The sequence below is a fragment of the Malurus melanocephalus genome, unplaced genomic scaffold, assembly GCF_030028575.1.
Source record: "Malurus melanocephalus ecotype Western Australia unplaced genomic scaffold, MMel_1.1 scaffold_6, whole genome shotgun sequence".
NCBI classification, from domain to species: Eukaryota; Metazoa; Chordata; class Aves; order Passeriformes; family Maluridae; genus Malurus; species Malurus melanocephalus.
Genome location: NW_026623238.1, coordinates 4,289,862 through 4,305,673, shown reverse-complemented (window position 1 = coordinate 4,305,673; position 15,812 = coordinate 4,289,862). Strand labels below are relative to the sequence as shown.

Below are 15,812 nucleotides of genomic sequence, written 5' to 3'. Positions count from 1 at the left end.
AAAGGTAGTGCATGAAGCACCTATTTTTAAATCARCTGATAGGAAAAGTTAAAAGCTTTCCCTTCTCTCCCCATAAAAGAATATGTCCACTAATAAAGTAGCATATTAAGGACCAGGATGAACTTTACCTTAGGATCAGCTTCGACCTTGCTACCACTGAACTGCAAGAAGCTCCCCCAAAATTCTGGGGGGGGGGGAATTCTGGCCCATCTACATCTGGGCCATAGATCATGGTTAGGAACTTGGATGGAAGCTAAAGATGCACCGAAGAGCATTATCTGATGGCAATGTTYAGGGTTGGGGACCTTTCCTGGACATATGTTACACAATGCCACTGCTACCAACGATACTACAGGGATGTCAAACGACTCTTGATTTTGATCCTCAGCGAGTGAGGACCATGTGCTTTACAGCACTGGAGGCCATGTGTGGCTRTCGCTTATGACCCAATGCCAGGCGCAACTGCCCGCTACTGGCGCGGACAAGGCGAGCGGGCTGCGCTCGGAGYGGCAGCACCTTCAGCCCCACGGCCCCGCCACATCGCCCACCCTTCTCCAGCAGCAGCTCCCCAAGCCCACAGCTCGCTCCACCGGAGGGGCACGGGAGGCCGGAGCCTCCGCCCGCCCTCACCCCGCGGGGCGGCGCGGGCGGGCCGAGCGGAGCCGTGCGGTGTCGGGGAGGAGCGCGGCAGCGCTCGCAGGAGCACCCAGAGCTCGGCTGTCGGGATGCGGCCGCAGAGGGGAGGGGAACGGGAGCAGCGGCACCTTCCCCCGGCGAAGAGACAAGTTAAATAGCCAGCGCCGCGCCGCCGCCTTCCTCTCCCCTCCCGGCTCCGAGCCCTCGGCGAACGCCCCTCGTCCCACCCGCCCCACCCGGGCCGCGGGCGGCGGAGCGCAGCGCGGAGCCAGCCTGCCCCGCGGAGCCGGGACGTCGGCGCTGCCGGCAGGGGCGGGCGCTTGGGAGTCSGTGCCGGGGGCGCCGCGTCCCGCCGAGCCGCCCGTCTGAGAGGACTACGCCAGCTGCATGGGAGGAGATGAGCGTGGCGGGGAAGCAGCCTCCTCCAGCACCGCTCGAGCGGCCCGGCAGCCTCCTCGTCCCCACCTGGGCAAGTATCGCTCTCCCCTCAGCCCGTCCCGGCGCCAACTCCCGCGGCGGGGCGGGGGTGGGGARGGTCCCGCCGGCGGCGCTGCCCGGAGGGCGGGAGGGAGGCGCCTGCGTGAGGGGAGCGGAGCGGGGCGGTGCGGGCTCGGGCTGTCGGCGGGGCTCTCGCAGGGACGAGGCGGCAGCTGCCGATGCTCCCCGGGCGGGACGGCCGCATCCCGCCTTAATCCCGCCCGCCTCCATCCCTCAGCCCGGCCCCGGTCGCGGGGCGAGCAGCCGGGGGCACCGGGGCCCGAGCGCGGCCGGGCGGGACGTGTCCCGGTTCATCCCCAGCGCGATTTTCAACCTGCTCTGACCTGCTGCAGGGAGGGTCGAGTTTCCCGGGGACCGCGTTGAATCACTCAGTTTGAAACCCAGCTGCGCGCCTGCGATGATTAAAAAAAAAGAGAAAGAATCAACTACTTGGTTGTATTTAGCACCTCATGCAGTTTTAGGAGAAGCCCGTGAGGGAGTTAGAAAATAACTTGCTACTTTACGGTAGTGTATTTGGCAGATCACTCATGAATGATGCCCTCTGATGGTGGTTCTCTGCTGTCTTGTTTTATGTAAAATGTAGTAAGTCTGCCCTGCGGACTTTTTGAAATCATTACAGAATCTGTGGTTTAACATGCCGCTCTTTTTTGGCATATTAAGTTGTTCTGTTGAAGCGTCATCGCAATTGTTTTCAGTCACCAGCTAAAAAATGATTCATTGTGTTTATATAAAATGTGTATCGGTACTAGCTCTTTACTTATTTTTTTTTTTTGCCCTGTCCTTTGAGCTATTTCGGTGACCACAGCCCTTCAAATTTTAAAAGAAAAACTGTTCATCTTCCTGATGTTTTATGCGGAGTGGTGTTTAGAAGGTGTCTCAGCTGCATGAAAACTGCCTTAGACATGTTCTCCTTCACAGTGAATTTGCAACTTCCTCAAGCTTCTGTAATCATTAAACTGAAAGTATTATTTGGAAATTCAGGTGTAGAAGAAAAAGGTAGAGGATACYTGACATCATAAGTATGTATGACAGCTGCACATAAATCTGTGGATGAAAACTGTTGTCTTATCTGAGACAGATTTCACACTGTGTATTTGCATCTATCTTYCAACTGTGTGAAGAGATGCAAAGATTTAACCTTTGAGCTTTTACAATTTCTATAATTCAAAAAGAAATAAYGGAATTAAACCTACTGTGGAATCCTCTGTGTTTTAAAGTTGTTTCACAATTCTTAATTTCTAAGATCTGTTCATGAACTACAAAAGTAATCTGCAGCAATTATCTTAAATGTTAACAGCTGAGTAGGTTGTATGGCAGTTCAGGATATTTCAGCATTAAAGGGGAGGGATAATCACTATCATTAGGTGAGATTTATGACTTATTCTTGCAGTTGTGTCAAATGTGTATGTTTAAGACTGTTTAAGACATGCCATTTTTGCTGTTCCTCATGGGACTTCTGCTTGGGACAAACTAGACACTTCATGAATGGTGAACTGACCTTTTGGACAACAGCAATAGGGACTAAAGGCATGGGACTGCCGAATTCACCTTGACCCTAAATGAGAAGTAGTGCTATTAATCTATGGCTTTGGCAAGCTGTCTGTTTCCAACAAAGAGTCAAATTTAGCCTTGCCTTCCTACTATTTTAAATAGAGGTGTATAACTGAAAGAAGGAGTGAATATATAGTCATAGTAAAAAACCCATTTAGAGTCTTAAGTTTGACAGGGAYATCTTATGCCAGATACTTATTTAGGTGAGTTTGTAATAGCTTGACTTCCTAGACATGCCACATACTAAACTTCTGAAGAAAATTTTGCTCAAAATGTATTGAAAAATAAGAACTTGATTTATAATTAACAGTGTGATAAGTGCTCGACTTGCATCTTCTTGAGTTATTTAACAGTATTGGAATCTAGATCTGTTTACCTTKTTAAAAGAAAAATGTGTATTTTAATACCTGTGTATTGATCATGTGCACATTTTTCTCAGAAATAAGATATAACAGGTAGTGTTTACAAAATACTGCTTGCTGCATCTAATTAATTTTTTGGGATTGTGGTAGCTAGACAATATTAATACTTAAAGATAGATGGGTTRTCTTTGTGCTTTTTTTTCTTCAGAAGAGTAACAGTCCAGAGTTACTACTCCCTGGAAAGTAACTCAGCATTCTTTTAAATGCTAGATTTGAAATACAATACTAATTTTTTTTTGCATGCATGTATTTTTAACACTCACAAGCTCTTTTAATAATGTTTCTCACAGGGTGTCTATAAACTTCTTGAAGTGCAGTTTCTGTTCTGTTCTATAGAACTGAAGTTTCAGTCAGACCTTGTCTCTAATGTTGTCTCTTAGTGTAATTTCTGACACCTGTTTCATTCAGTATCAGGCATGAATTCTTATTCATCTGATTTCAAAAGCAACATATGTTTCCACTATCKGTAATGAACTTTTGGTTCTAATTTCTCATATAATTATTTTCCCCCCTTTCCCTTAGAAATACTCAAGAAGTAATTTTTACTCTCTTAGTAATTTTTACTCTGCTAATTGTGCTTGTGCCATGATTTTACATGGATTTTGTGGTCTCATTGATCTAGTATGCATTGGTTACTGTGGTTTTCATTGTGTTGCTAGAAACTTGGAAGGGAATGATAGCCTAACAGGCACTTGTATTGTTGATATATGAGGATTTTAAATGAAGAAATAAATGTACAGTTCATTGCTATATATAAATAAATCTTCTTTGTGTTTTTTTGTTTTTTAATAGGGATTAAACTTGTGCATGTTATTTGTAGTAGATCCRGTTTTCTAATAACTTCCATACACAACCAGAAAAAAAAAAAAGCAATAGGTAGACTTTTTTTTTCAGCAGAAACCTAAAGGAAAAAAAAAGCAACCCAGCAACGTGAAACTTGTTTGGATAGCACTTTTTTTTTTTTTAGCAGTTGCCCAAATTGTGTACTCAATAGGAAGGACAAGTGCAGCACAAGCAGATTTTCTGTTCCTTTCCTCCTCTCGATTTTCACTGCGTCTGTGTGATTCAGGTGTTTGGTTAGAGATGCTAGTATAAATATCTACCTTTATTTTAGAAAGAAGGTCCTGGGGCATTGATGTTTCTTCAGCATTTGGCACCCACCAATAGTGAAGTTTCCTGAAAGTGAACACTAGGTGTCATGTTACCACAAACATCATGTTRCCATTGTCTTCTCCCTATCTTATCTTTTCAGGGTCACCATCTAATCTTGACATTTTTGTAAAATAGATGACCACCATTAATATTCCACACCAGTATTTTAGTAAGTTTGGAATTYATGCAGTCATACTATATGAATTCTGACAGTGACTGTCAGAAGCTTCAATTTGGCTCTGATTTTTATGAAAATTTATCAGTACGGAGGGTGGCATGGATTTCAAGATTATTTCCTAGATCTGTCTATGTCACAATACAGATCATTAGGATATACTTAGTAATTGAAGCTTTTTCTCCCAGATGCTCATTTGCTGTTAAAATTCCTTGCTGGTCAAAAGCCCATTTCAGAAACTTTTGCTGTGAAGTGAACAGAATTTGTCTTCTGATTTGGGGATGGCAAGCACAAGAAAACAGATGGTGGAGCTTTATGACAGGGAGAAGGTGTCCATGTACTCTGTTGTGTAAAGCCTRATAATTACTTTCTAGTGTAAATTTTGTTGTCTTCCCACTTACTTAAGAAGGTGTTTTCCCCCTAAAAAACTGCAAAATTAATAGTTTGAAGATCCTATTAACTTTACCAAGTAGTTACTAAATATAAGAGTGATCAAATATTTCATTTTTCTTCACTTGGTTTCCTTGCTTTCACAAACCAAATCTGAATATGGCTTTTACCTGCTTATATATCTCCATGAAAATACTTTTCAAAGTGATAAAAAAACATATTCAAGCTTTTAGCTTTAACATCTTAATGGAAATAAGACTTGTGCCCACCTGCTGCTCAGAAAAAGAACAGCATTGGTATTCCTTTTACATCTCAGATCTGTGTTTCATATTGTAGACAGKTTTTTTTTTTCTGATGTTTTAAACATTTTATGAGATGAATATAAATAGAATCACTTTCACTTGAGAGTTCAGGGACTGCTGAGAATAGAAATGGTAGTAGAGCTCAGCAGGAAGGAACAGGGCGTGACCATGTTCCTACAAAACTGACACCGAATATGGCTTGTCAGTGGTRTCACAGTAATAGAGATGGCAAACACAAATCAGAGTCACTCAGGTTGAAAGAGACCTTGGGAGGTCCTCGAGCCTAACCTTTCCCCGAAAKCAGTGACCTTGTGGGATTCAGATTGAGTTGCTCAGGTCTTTTCCCACAGCATCTTTAAAACCTCTAAGGAAGGAGGCTGCTCAACCTCACAGTGTGAACTGCTCCGTGCTGGGTTGTGTTTGTGATGGAGGGRGGTGCTGTTAGCTCCTTCCTCAAAGCCACCACCTCCAGGTTCAAGGGGGCCCAGCTCACTCAGCCACTCCTCACACAGGAAGTGCTTCAGGCCCTGGCCCATTTCAGGGGGCTTTGGTGGGGCTTGCTCTCATTTGTCACAGTGTTTCTTGTGTTGCAGGACCCAAAATCGAGTGCAGTGTAATGAGTACTAGGTAAAGGGAAATGATTACATGGATCGCTCTCTTTATTGCTAATGATGTCAGTCCTTGAGGCTGACATCGCGCACTGGTGACTCCTGCCCATCAGGACAGAAGGACCCCTGGTTCTCTTCAGTATATGCTCTCTTCCTCACACCCCCTCTCCATGTCTGTGGGAGAAATCTGAAGTTTTCAAAAGCAGAGGGCTAGTATAAGTGCCCCTTCTTGTCCTCCTTTAGATGAGAGTGAATGCATAACTCCAGGGGAATTTGGCAGATTATTGCACTTGCATATTGCACAACACAGCAACGTGCTGCTGTTGCTGACAGTTTTGGGGCTTTTTTTTTCACCACCAAAAGCAAGAAAAGGCTCATGCTGACTTTTATCTGAAGTTAAGATTCATTTACTATAAAAACTGCATGGTAAATAGTTGGAACAATTTAGTGGACTTACTCATCCTTCATATTTCAGATGAAGCTGACAGTTAAAGCCAACTGAGGCCCAAGATTGTGTTCACTCCAGACACTCTTTGTCAGTAATACTCTTACTGCAGATATGATCTAAATTTTATTGGTCTGTTTCCTTTGAAAAAGGGAAACAGATCCTACTGTTTTGTGCTCCTCTGTACCWCCTTGTCTGAACTTTTTGTCTGAAGAACAGCGTGACTGCAGTAAGAGCTGTCATGCTGGAAGCCTTCTGCCACTCTTTATTTATGTACATCAACAGGCAGATTTCTGTAATGAGATTTACAAACTCTCTAAAGGATATAACCTTGAAGAGCTGGAACCCTTTAGCACTATCTAATCAATATCATCTCATTTATCATCTCCTTGTGAAGTTCAGATTGTTATGGGAACAAAATGCATTTGTAGTATTTAGAGAAGTTCTGGGCAGGAAAATCAATGCAACATCAGTGGTTTTTGTACTTTGTTTAAAGAGGCATTACACATGATAGTGCTGTATGATACTCTAAAACCATTAACCTTGTAATGCTTCCCTACGCCATGCCTTCCTTGCATGACTCTTTCATGCCTGTTGTTTTGGGATTTTTACCTTTGCAGAGTTTATCTGAGAATTTTAATTCACTGGATGATTGAAAACTGAGGATAATTTTTTTCCGTAAACATACAAGTTCTGTGTAATGCCATCAGCTCTGCAAAGTGCATCTGGAGTAGCTTTTTTCCATGGGTGCTTAACATCCACACTGTAAACACACTTCCCAGAGACTGAGAAGCTGAATTCCATAGCATTTCCATGATTKAAATCAGTACCGAATTCTGCACTTACAGCAAGGTGCAGCATAGAGGCTTAATAGATTTGCTGGGGACCAGAGAAGCAGTCTTAACAGAACTGGAATCAAAACCTTTTGGTGTCAAATCTTTATCATCAGCTCTTGRTGATTTTTTCCTCGCCTCAAAATGACAGTTTGTTGGTTTTGTCTTCTGATGGGAATTTTCTTTTATGCCCAGGTTTTGCAGGAGCCTGACTACAATGGAATKAGTTCAAAGGGGGCTCAGAGTAGCTCAGTCTCTCTTTTGTGATGGTCTGTTGTCATGTAGCCAGCAAAAAAACGGTGTGTTGGCTGTACTGTGCATGCTGGTGGACAGCGTTTCCACAGTGATGCAACACTGGTTCTTACTAACCAATGTTAGCATCTATCTGTACACTAGAGAAACTGYAAATAGTAACATGATAAGTTTCACAGTACACTGTAAAGTGGGTGAACATTATTGTTCCAACTTTTACCAGTGGTAAAATTGAAGGAAAAAGATTTCAGTTAGGATTTTTAGTTAGTTTTGGGGTTTTAGTAAATATGGATTGRAGAAATTGTCTTTCAGTACTTCCCATTTTCTGAGTGCCTGACAAAACTTACCTGTATATTATGTGGAGAATGTTTTTCAGAGATTTCTTCTGTATCTCAACTAGATTTATTTTTTTTTCCCTCACTATTTCATGCACTATTCTGTCCCAGCCAGTAATGGATGTAGACTTTGGAGAAATCTCATTCATTTTAACTTCCGGGGTTCTGCTGCCTTTCCAAGGACTAGTATGCTTAGCATTGCCATGAACATAGATATATTACGTAGCTTATACAGTGGTAATATGTAATGAAAAATACAGAAGAACAAGGATACACTTTCAAAACAGTGCTAAACAATATGGGAGATAGTAATGAATGTTATTTCGTTTCTTCTATGGAAGCTCTGTTTTTCCTCTAGGTGTATGTAAAAATACTAAGTTTATTGAAGGAAAGTGTCAGAAGAATTGATCTCATATTGGATAGCACGTGCATATTTGAAAGCTGTTTGTCACAAGTGCGTTGCCATCTTCCTCTCCAAGAAACCTGGTAAATCATCAGGCAAAGAGATAGATTTTTCATTTGTTTCTCTGGCTGCAGCTAAGGCATAGACAGTGCAAGGAAACTGGCACATGTTTCCATACAAATCCTATCTTAACAGTGTTAAGTCACATTTTTAGGAAAGCTTTAGTAATTACTTCTAAATGTTGTGTTAATAAAATGCTAGTGTTTTCTATACTAGTAAAATACTCTCTTCAAGCAGGCATTACAATCTAATTTTGTCATGCGTCTTTTACTCTCTATCCTGCTATCTTAGGCATTCTTGTAAATAAAGTGTTTAGACTTTCTTCTTCCACCCTTCATGAGTCCTGATGGAACAGCAATATAAGGATATGCAATAATCTGTGCTGTGTGCTCATTTCCAGAATACAGTTGAAGCATAATTAAGCATATGTTGCCAGTTCAGTCTGACAGTATTGTTTTGTGATATAGCTATTGCTCCTTATAAAATCTCTTTTTTTCTCATTTTGAAAGGATAGTTATCAGTTGCATCGTCACAGTTTTATGCAACTATTTATTGTACTTTTCATTAAAGGATGAATTATTTACTATGACATCTGGTGCATCATATGGTGCACATGCAGGGTGTGCTAAACAGAATGCTCTTTTTTGAATAATAAGAGAAAAATTACACTACATGAAAGGATTAGACTTCCTAGTGCGCTTTGAAGAGTAACTCTACTGTTCTAAAATCTCCAAGCCTGTTACACAGGATTTTGTGATCATTAAAGGAATCTTTGATTCTAGTGGAACATGTGTGCATACCTGTATGTTTCTGTATTCATAATATGTGAAAAGCAGACAGGTGAAAAAGACATTATTCTATGACAAAAATTGTCATATATTGTCAAAAATATACATGGGCTAGCTATATGATACTTCTACTTCTGTGACTGATAATCACAGAATAAATTACAGAAGTACCATTTACAATTCATAAGGCAAAAAAATTTTATTCTTACTGTCCATAGAAATTACATATCCTCCAGGATTATCAAACATTAAACAAAGACCACAGTCTTCAGATAACCTGTAGGCAACAAATATACTTCAGCCCAGTGTATCTCACTCTACACAAACCTCCAATTTCCTTCATATATTTAAGGCAACTTCACACTCATTTTACATTAAAAAATTACTGAAATGTACTGTAGATTAAACCATTGACTGACATTAGTTTAGGGTTGATTTRCCATTTCATTCCATAGTGTCATTTCCATTGTGTCGAGGGAAAGATGGCAGACATTGTATTTGAGTTAATTTATTTACTGTTTGGAGTTATACATCTTTGCTCCCAATCAAGTGAAGTTTGTTATGTTTGTTATGTTAAACTTTCTGCTTATAAAGTTTCAGGAGATGAGACTTAAATCTTTAGTGTACCCCCCATTTGAAAAAGAAATTGGTTTCTTCATTGAAATTARACATTCGGAAGTTTTAACAACTGTAGGTATTTTGTTAAACAGAATGTTAACAAGAGCATGGCATTGTCACAACTTTGTTTAAACAATCAAAGGTGAGAATGTGGCAGGATGTGTTGTTCTCACAGGACTTTGAAAAGCAACATGGTCTTCTTTTCAGAAAACATGCTTAATCCAGTAAGAAAGCTGTCTGCTTTAAGCAGATTTAGCTTTGAAAAATATGTGGATACTCCTAAAGGTAGATGGTCTAGGAAGATGGTCCAGGAAGCAAGTATGAGGTCTGAGTTGTCAAAATTGCAAAATCGTAGAATGAACTGGGTTGGAAAGGCCATTGAGATCATGGAATTTGACCTATGAACCACCGTTTCAAGCAGACCATGGCACTGAGTGCCACATCCACTCTTGWTAAATACCTTCAGGGGCAGTGACTCCACCAGCTCCCTGGGCAGCCTATTCCAGTGTCCAGTGATCCTTTCTGTRAAGAGCTTCTTAATGTCCAACCTAAACCTCTCCTGGTGCAGCTTAAGACTGTGTGTTCTTGACTCTAAAAGGATACCACAGCAACCTACTAGAGAGAGTTAATACCCTGAAACATTTTACATCTGATTTGCATAATCCCAAAGAGCTCTCTGTTACTTATGTCAGAGTTAGATSACATAAATTGTAGCTTGGAAGAATGCTTCATTCTTCTTACTTTTAGTACCTGTAATTGAATCTTTTGAGTAAGAAAGCAAAAATAACGTTTGTAATTCTTACTGAGGGTAATCTTGTAGCAGTTGGAAACATCTGTGACTAAATCCTCAAGAATATTCCTTTCAAATGTCAGGAAACAGTTAAAAATGGGTAATACTTTATTGACAGTAAGTAAAAWACCCTAACCAACCACAGCTGACTAGCTTACTTGATTTAGGGACTTTTTGTTGTCTCTTCACTTTTTAGTTTATTGTGACTAATCATGYTTATGTGCAGTTGTGCTTATTTTCTCCTTTACTTCTGCACTTTGCTAGCTTGTGCTCTTCTTAATCCTTGYTTTAGATCTGATAAAAGTAAGTCAGTCTTTCTCATTAGCTGAACATGTATTCGTGTAGGTGCTCCATTTCAGTTAACAAAAAAAATGAAGAGAGGATTTTTTTTTTCCTACAACCAGAAAGATTATTGGGTAGTTATGAAAAGAGAATGGATGTGAAAGGAGTGAATAGGCAGAAAGGGGTTACCCAGACCTCAGTGAGTACTGGGTTGTTTTTAATGGATTATTTGTATCTTCATGTAGTAGAGAAAGTCCATACTTAAGTCTTTGCTATCTCTGTTTCTTCTTTCCTCTTTTAGCAGTTTGACAGGTGTTTWTTAATGTCACTAACCTTGACTAAGTGTCAATTTGCTTTACTTTTCATAGCAAAAAAATACCTAAATATAGTAAACCTGCGTGAATTGACCCTAATTCTCACAATACCAGTGTCATTTTAATCTGACCAGGGTCAATCTAACTCTTGCTTCATCCGTTTATAGAATAAAATTAAGACTTCAAATKTTAAAATTTATAAAATTTCCTCTCTATTCATCCAATATGTGATTCATTGCCAAGTGCCAAAAAAGTACAAAGAGTGCTTCATGTATAATTTTAAGCAATTACTGTTAGGGTTGCCTCCTCTGGGAGCACTATAACAATATTTTTTTTGTAGAACAAACTATTCTACCTTAAAAAATTATGACTTAGCCCAGCATATTTAGCAGAACTAAGAAAAAAACCTAAAACAAATCCACCAACTTATTGCCATAGTTTATAGCRCTGAGGTGTGAGATTAACATAATGATATTCTATAAATTCCTTTTGGATGGAATTTGTAAGTAGTACAAAGTAGATTGTTGTGCAGAGCATCATTATTTTTCAAGTACTTCTGTGGAACTTTGGCAAATAGAGGCCAAGAGAGTATTATAAATATAAATTGAAAAACTCTTGTCCTAGGGAGAAGGGATCTTTTCCATTTAAATTAAGTAATCAAAATACTCTCCAAAATGAAAGATGAGTAAACATTATTTAGGTCYAAGAATACCATTTCTCTGTAACTGACTAGTCTGACTATAATCTCTGCTTTTATTTCTGGTATTGTTTCATTAGGAGGGCTTCTKCTTGCTGAGAACTAATTCTCTATCTCACATTTAATTGGATGTGACTTAAAAGATCAAAGCAGTATTCTATGTTCTCGACATATAATCTGCAAGAAATACTGAGAAGYATTTTATTGCTTAAGTATAATGGAAAATTGCCATGTTGAACATTATTGCACAGAATAAAAAATTAAATACACTTGTAATAAATTGCAGTCTAAACAATCTTTCATCAGCTTGCTTGATATTTACAGATCAGATATCTGGTGGAACTAATTCATGTTCTTATGTGAAATTAAGGTTCTTTCACTAATGAGTTCTACAGATACTTTTTATGACTGTTTAATTTAACTGGAACATAACACCTTGCCTTTGTTTTTCAAGACTTAATAGTTTCCAACTTTTCCACTGRTGATACAGGGTAACCTATTATTTAAAGGTTTGCCCTTCTTTGCGACCTGGGAGTTTTGTTGGATGTCAGGTAACTCCTGTGTAAGCAGAGTAATGCTCCATTCAAACAGTACCTTCTGAAGATAGGTTTTGGTATCCTTTCCTTTCTGTGGGTGGGAATTACTGTTGCCTACACTACAGAGATGCAGTCAGTAMGAATATGCTAAGTTGGCCATGGCAGTGTGCATTAAATGCATTTATCTTAACTGTTAAAACGTTAGCATTTTCCTTTGCATAATTTTGTCCTGTGCTAATTAGTGGTCTTCCAGATCACATCCAGAATGTGGCTTGGTACTGACCATTCCTGYGGGAAGCATAATTGTGGTCCATGTCTTCAGGGAGGGAAAAGGCATTTCAATTCACTCATACTAGTTGTGCCATATGACCTTCCGGCCCTCAGCTGYTTGCTGTAGCTGCCTGTTTGTCATTGCACTAACCTGATGTGCTCAGAAGTGTTTGAGACTTCCTGACCCTTTTACTCAGGGGAATTTATCACCAGTGAGCTAAGACCTCCCGCCCCACAAATAAATAAGTATTTAGACCATCTGTGATTTGCAAAATGAAGCATAAAATGGTGATGGAAAATAATCTGTTCCAAAAAGTCAGGCTAAAMCAATTAATACTGACAGCTCTTTCTCTTCCTCCTCCTTCCTATTCTTTCCTAATTTTCTTATGTTTGAGAGGGTGTGATTTTGAGAATTATTATCAGGTGTGGTATGAGAAGTAAGATGGAAAATATTCYCTCCATTTTCAAGTTTCCTTAATTACACAAATTGAAGAACTCTAGAGGAAAGAACTCCTGYTGCATGTTTTGTTCCTGTTCTTCATGGATTGCAGAACAATCATCATTACTTGGTTCTTTTAAGAAATGAGGTACAGCAGATTAGTGAAGAGTATTTCAGATGATAGATATGGGTAATATTTGATCAATGATCACATTCATGATTCWCCCCTGGACTCACTCACTCCTTGTGTTGGGTACTCCAGAACTGAATGCAGCTCTCCAAGTGGAGTCTCACCAGGATGGAGCAGAGGGGGCACAGTTTTTTTCCTTGACCCACTGGTCATGCTATTTGGGTTGTTGGATTTCTGGGCTGCAAGTACACATGGATGGACCATATTGAGCTTCTCTTCAACAGACACCTCAAGTTTTTCTCCTCAGGGCTGCTCTYARTCCATTGTGTGYTCAGTCTGTATTTGTGCTCGGGATTGCCCCAATACAGGTGCAGGACCTCGCAGTTGGCCCTGTTGAGCTTTGGAGGCCCACATGGGCCCACCTTTCTGGTGTGTCAGGGTCCCTCTGGATGACATCCCTTCTCTCCAGCTTGTTGACTGCACCACACAGCTTGGTGTTGCTGGCAAATGATGGCAAATCGCCAATTTAAAGTAAGCAAAACTGATTAAAGATGTATTACTGGTTCAGACACATCTTCATTTCAAATTCAGACTTAGCTTTGCTGTTACAGTTTTTAATTACTTAATATCAGATTTTTTTTTAAATAGTATCTGAGACCAAATTAGTAGTTGCTGACAAAAATGTGTTGAGCTGTTCAGGAGTTTCATTATAATAGAAATACTCAGATCATGAACCAACTGAATAGAAATTGGAATTTCAACCAGGACAGAGAATCAACAAACCTGGTTTGTAACCATGGARAAAAATTATATGTATTTAGAAAGGTTAAATAGTAACTAAACCATGCAGAGGTATGGAAAGAAAGAAGTGTACTGAGAAAAATGTGAGGGCATATATCAAAAAAAAACCAAAAAAAAAATAAAAACCAAAAAGTGAAACATGCCACTTATTTTCAGTAAATTTTTTTTTTCTTGCAGAGCTGGGGTTTTCACCATTTTCTAGATGTAACTGAAATATTTATTTCAAACACTAAACCAGTAAGCAGATATCTTGTCTATATGAAATTCTGTGTGGAGATGCAAATAAATCACATCTGCCATTATTTCACAACTTATATTACCACTGTAGCTTAATTATTTCTTTTTTTTTTCCATTTTCTTTCTTTTAATCACTCCACRTGATTTGTTACACTTTCGTGGCAGCAATTTTCGATCCACTGGGTTTCGTTAATACAAGTGCAATTTCTGTGGGATGTGTTAACTTGAGTGAGGGTATTCATCAGTGTGAACTTTTGTAATTAATTTGTCAGAATTTTGTTTGAATCTTGTTTTACCTTATGCACGAGTATGTATATGCATATTTTTTTTCCTGCCTGCATTACTCCTCAGTAGTTCTGGAGCCAGACTGTGCTTTGCATTTACAAAGAATATCATGTTCCATGAAACAGAGATTTCATTTGTGGTGCATATGAAGGCTAAATACCTTAAAGAAATGTATGGGAACAGTTTATTTTCTGGACTGTTTAGTCCAGAGCATAGAATAAAACAACACCCATTAATTTCTGAAAAGTTACTTTAAAAAAAATGTRGTACAGTTCAGATTTCTGCCTGATATTTTTAATAGTTTCAAAAAGGAAAAGGCAGGGTTGTTTTTTGGTTTTTTTTTTTGCTGTTGCAAATGATAATGATTAATRCCTAGTTTCTTTGGACATTTTCTTTTATTTGGTATAGATTTTACAAAACTCGTTAGTTACATATAATGAAATATGTACTGAAAATATGTACTGTATTTGTGTGATCATTATATTCCAATTATCTGTAAAATAATCCTCCCAAACTTTCTGTTTCGCAGGACCATTTTAAATATTCTGTAAAATGTTTCTCTACTGTAAATCCTAGCCAAGAAGGAAATTGGGAATGTTCTTAACTTTTTTTGGATAATTATATTATGTTTTTCTGTATCATAAGGAAAGATAATGCTGTGTAGCTTTGGGTGGGGACAACTGGGTTGTATTATTTCCAGTTGTAGATGTGAGCCACCAGACCAAAGACCCTAACTGGCTGTAGACAGCAGTGACAGTAGCTTKCCATCAGGCTTGGTGACCTGCTCATTTGAAGGTTGCATACTCATAACCTAGAGTGTAAAACTGAGGATGAATACAAACATTGTTTCTTACCATTTAGCATTTTTCTAAATTTATGTAACAAATAATGATTTTTCTAAACTCCTTGTTTGTGAGGTGGGCTTAYATTCCAAAGCAGCTATATTCAGTAGCTAGTTTTGTGGTGGTTTTGCTGTAATTTGTGTTTTAAATTTTGATTGGAAGTGTTTGGAAAATGAAGCAGTTTTGATTTACTCTCCATTCTCCCTTTCAACCAAACATTTTGCAGCCTTGTACTCTTCAGATTGTATCATCTTTTCTCCCTTAACATGTGTGGTTTTGGCTTTGATTCCTGAGCTGACACTGAAATGCTAGATTTTTATCAGACATTTGGGCAAGACTTAAGCCAAAATAAACTATTCCTTGTGTTTATATTAAGATAAATATTTCTTAGTGTTTWAAAGCTCTGAACTGAAAACAGATTTTTAACCGGTGGAAGTAAATGATAAACACCAGTATTTATTAAATATCCCTTCTTCTGGGAACTTCTTCTTGTGTGCAAATCTTGCCTCTTAGGGGCTCCATATKCGTGAGGATTAGATGAAGTCCTTTGTGTGGGCCAGAAAATGGATGTTTACATGGATGAGTATGTTGTTTCTGTATTTTAGAATGTTTGTTGGGTCAGCATCCAAGAGTGCTTATTTACTGATGTCAAACAGCACCTTCCAAATGACATTAAAAGCCAATTTTAATATCACTTTATAGATTTAATATACATTTTCAC

General features: G+C 39.1%; 1 protein-coding gene across 1 annotated transcript in view; it reads left to right on the top strand.

The window, feature by feature from the left end:
• The first annotated feature begins 1,033 nt into the window (after positions 1-1,033).
• The window catches only part of SNTG2 (syntrophin gamma 2), a 204,934-nt gene continuing 190,155 nt past the window's right edge, over positions 1,034-15,812 (top strand). The window contains exon 1 of the mRNA XM_057371854.1: positions 1,034-1,105. Coding sequence (XP_057227837.1) covers positions 1,034-1,105 — 72 coding nt within the window. The remainder of the gene's footprint in view (positions 1,106-15,812) is intronic.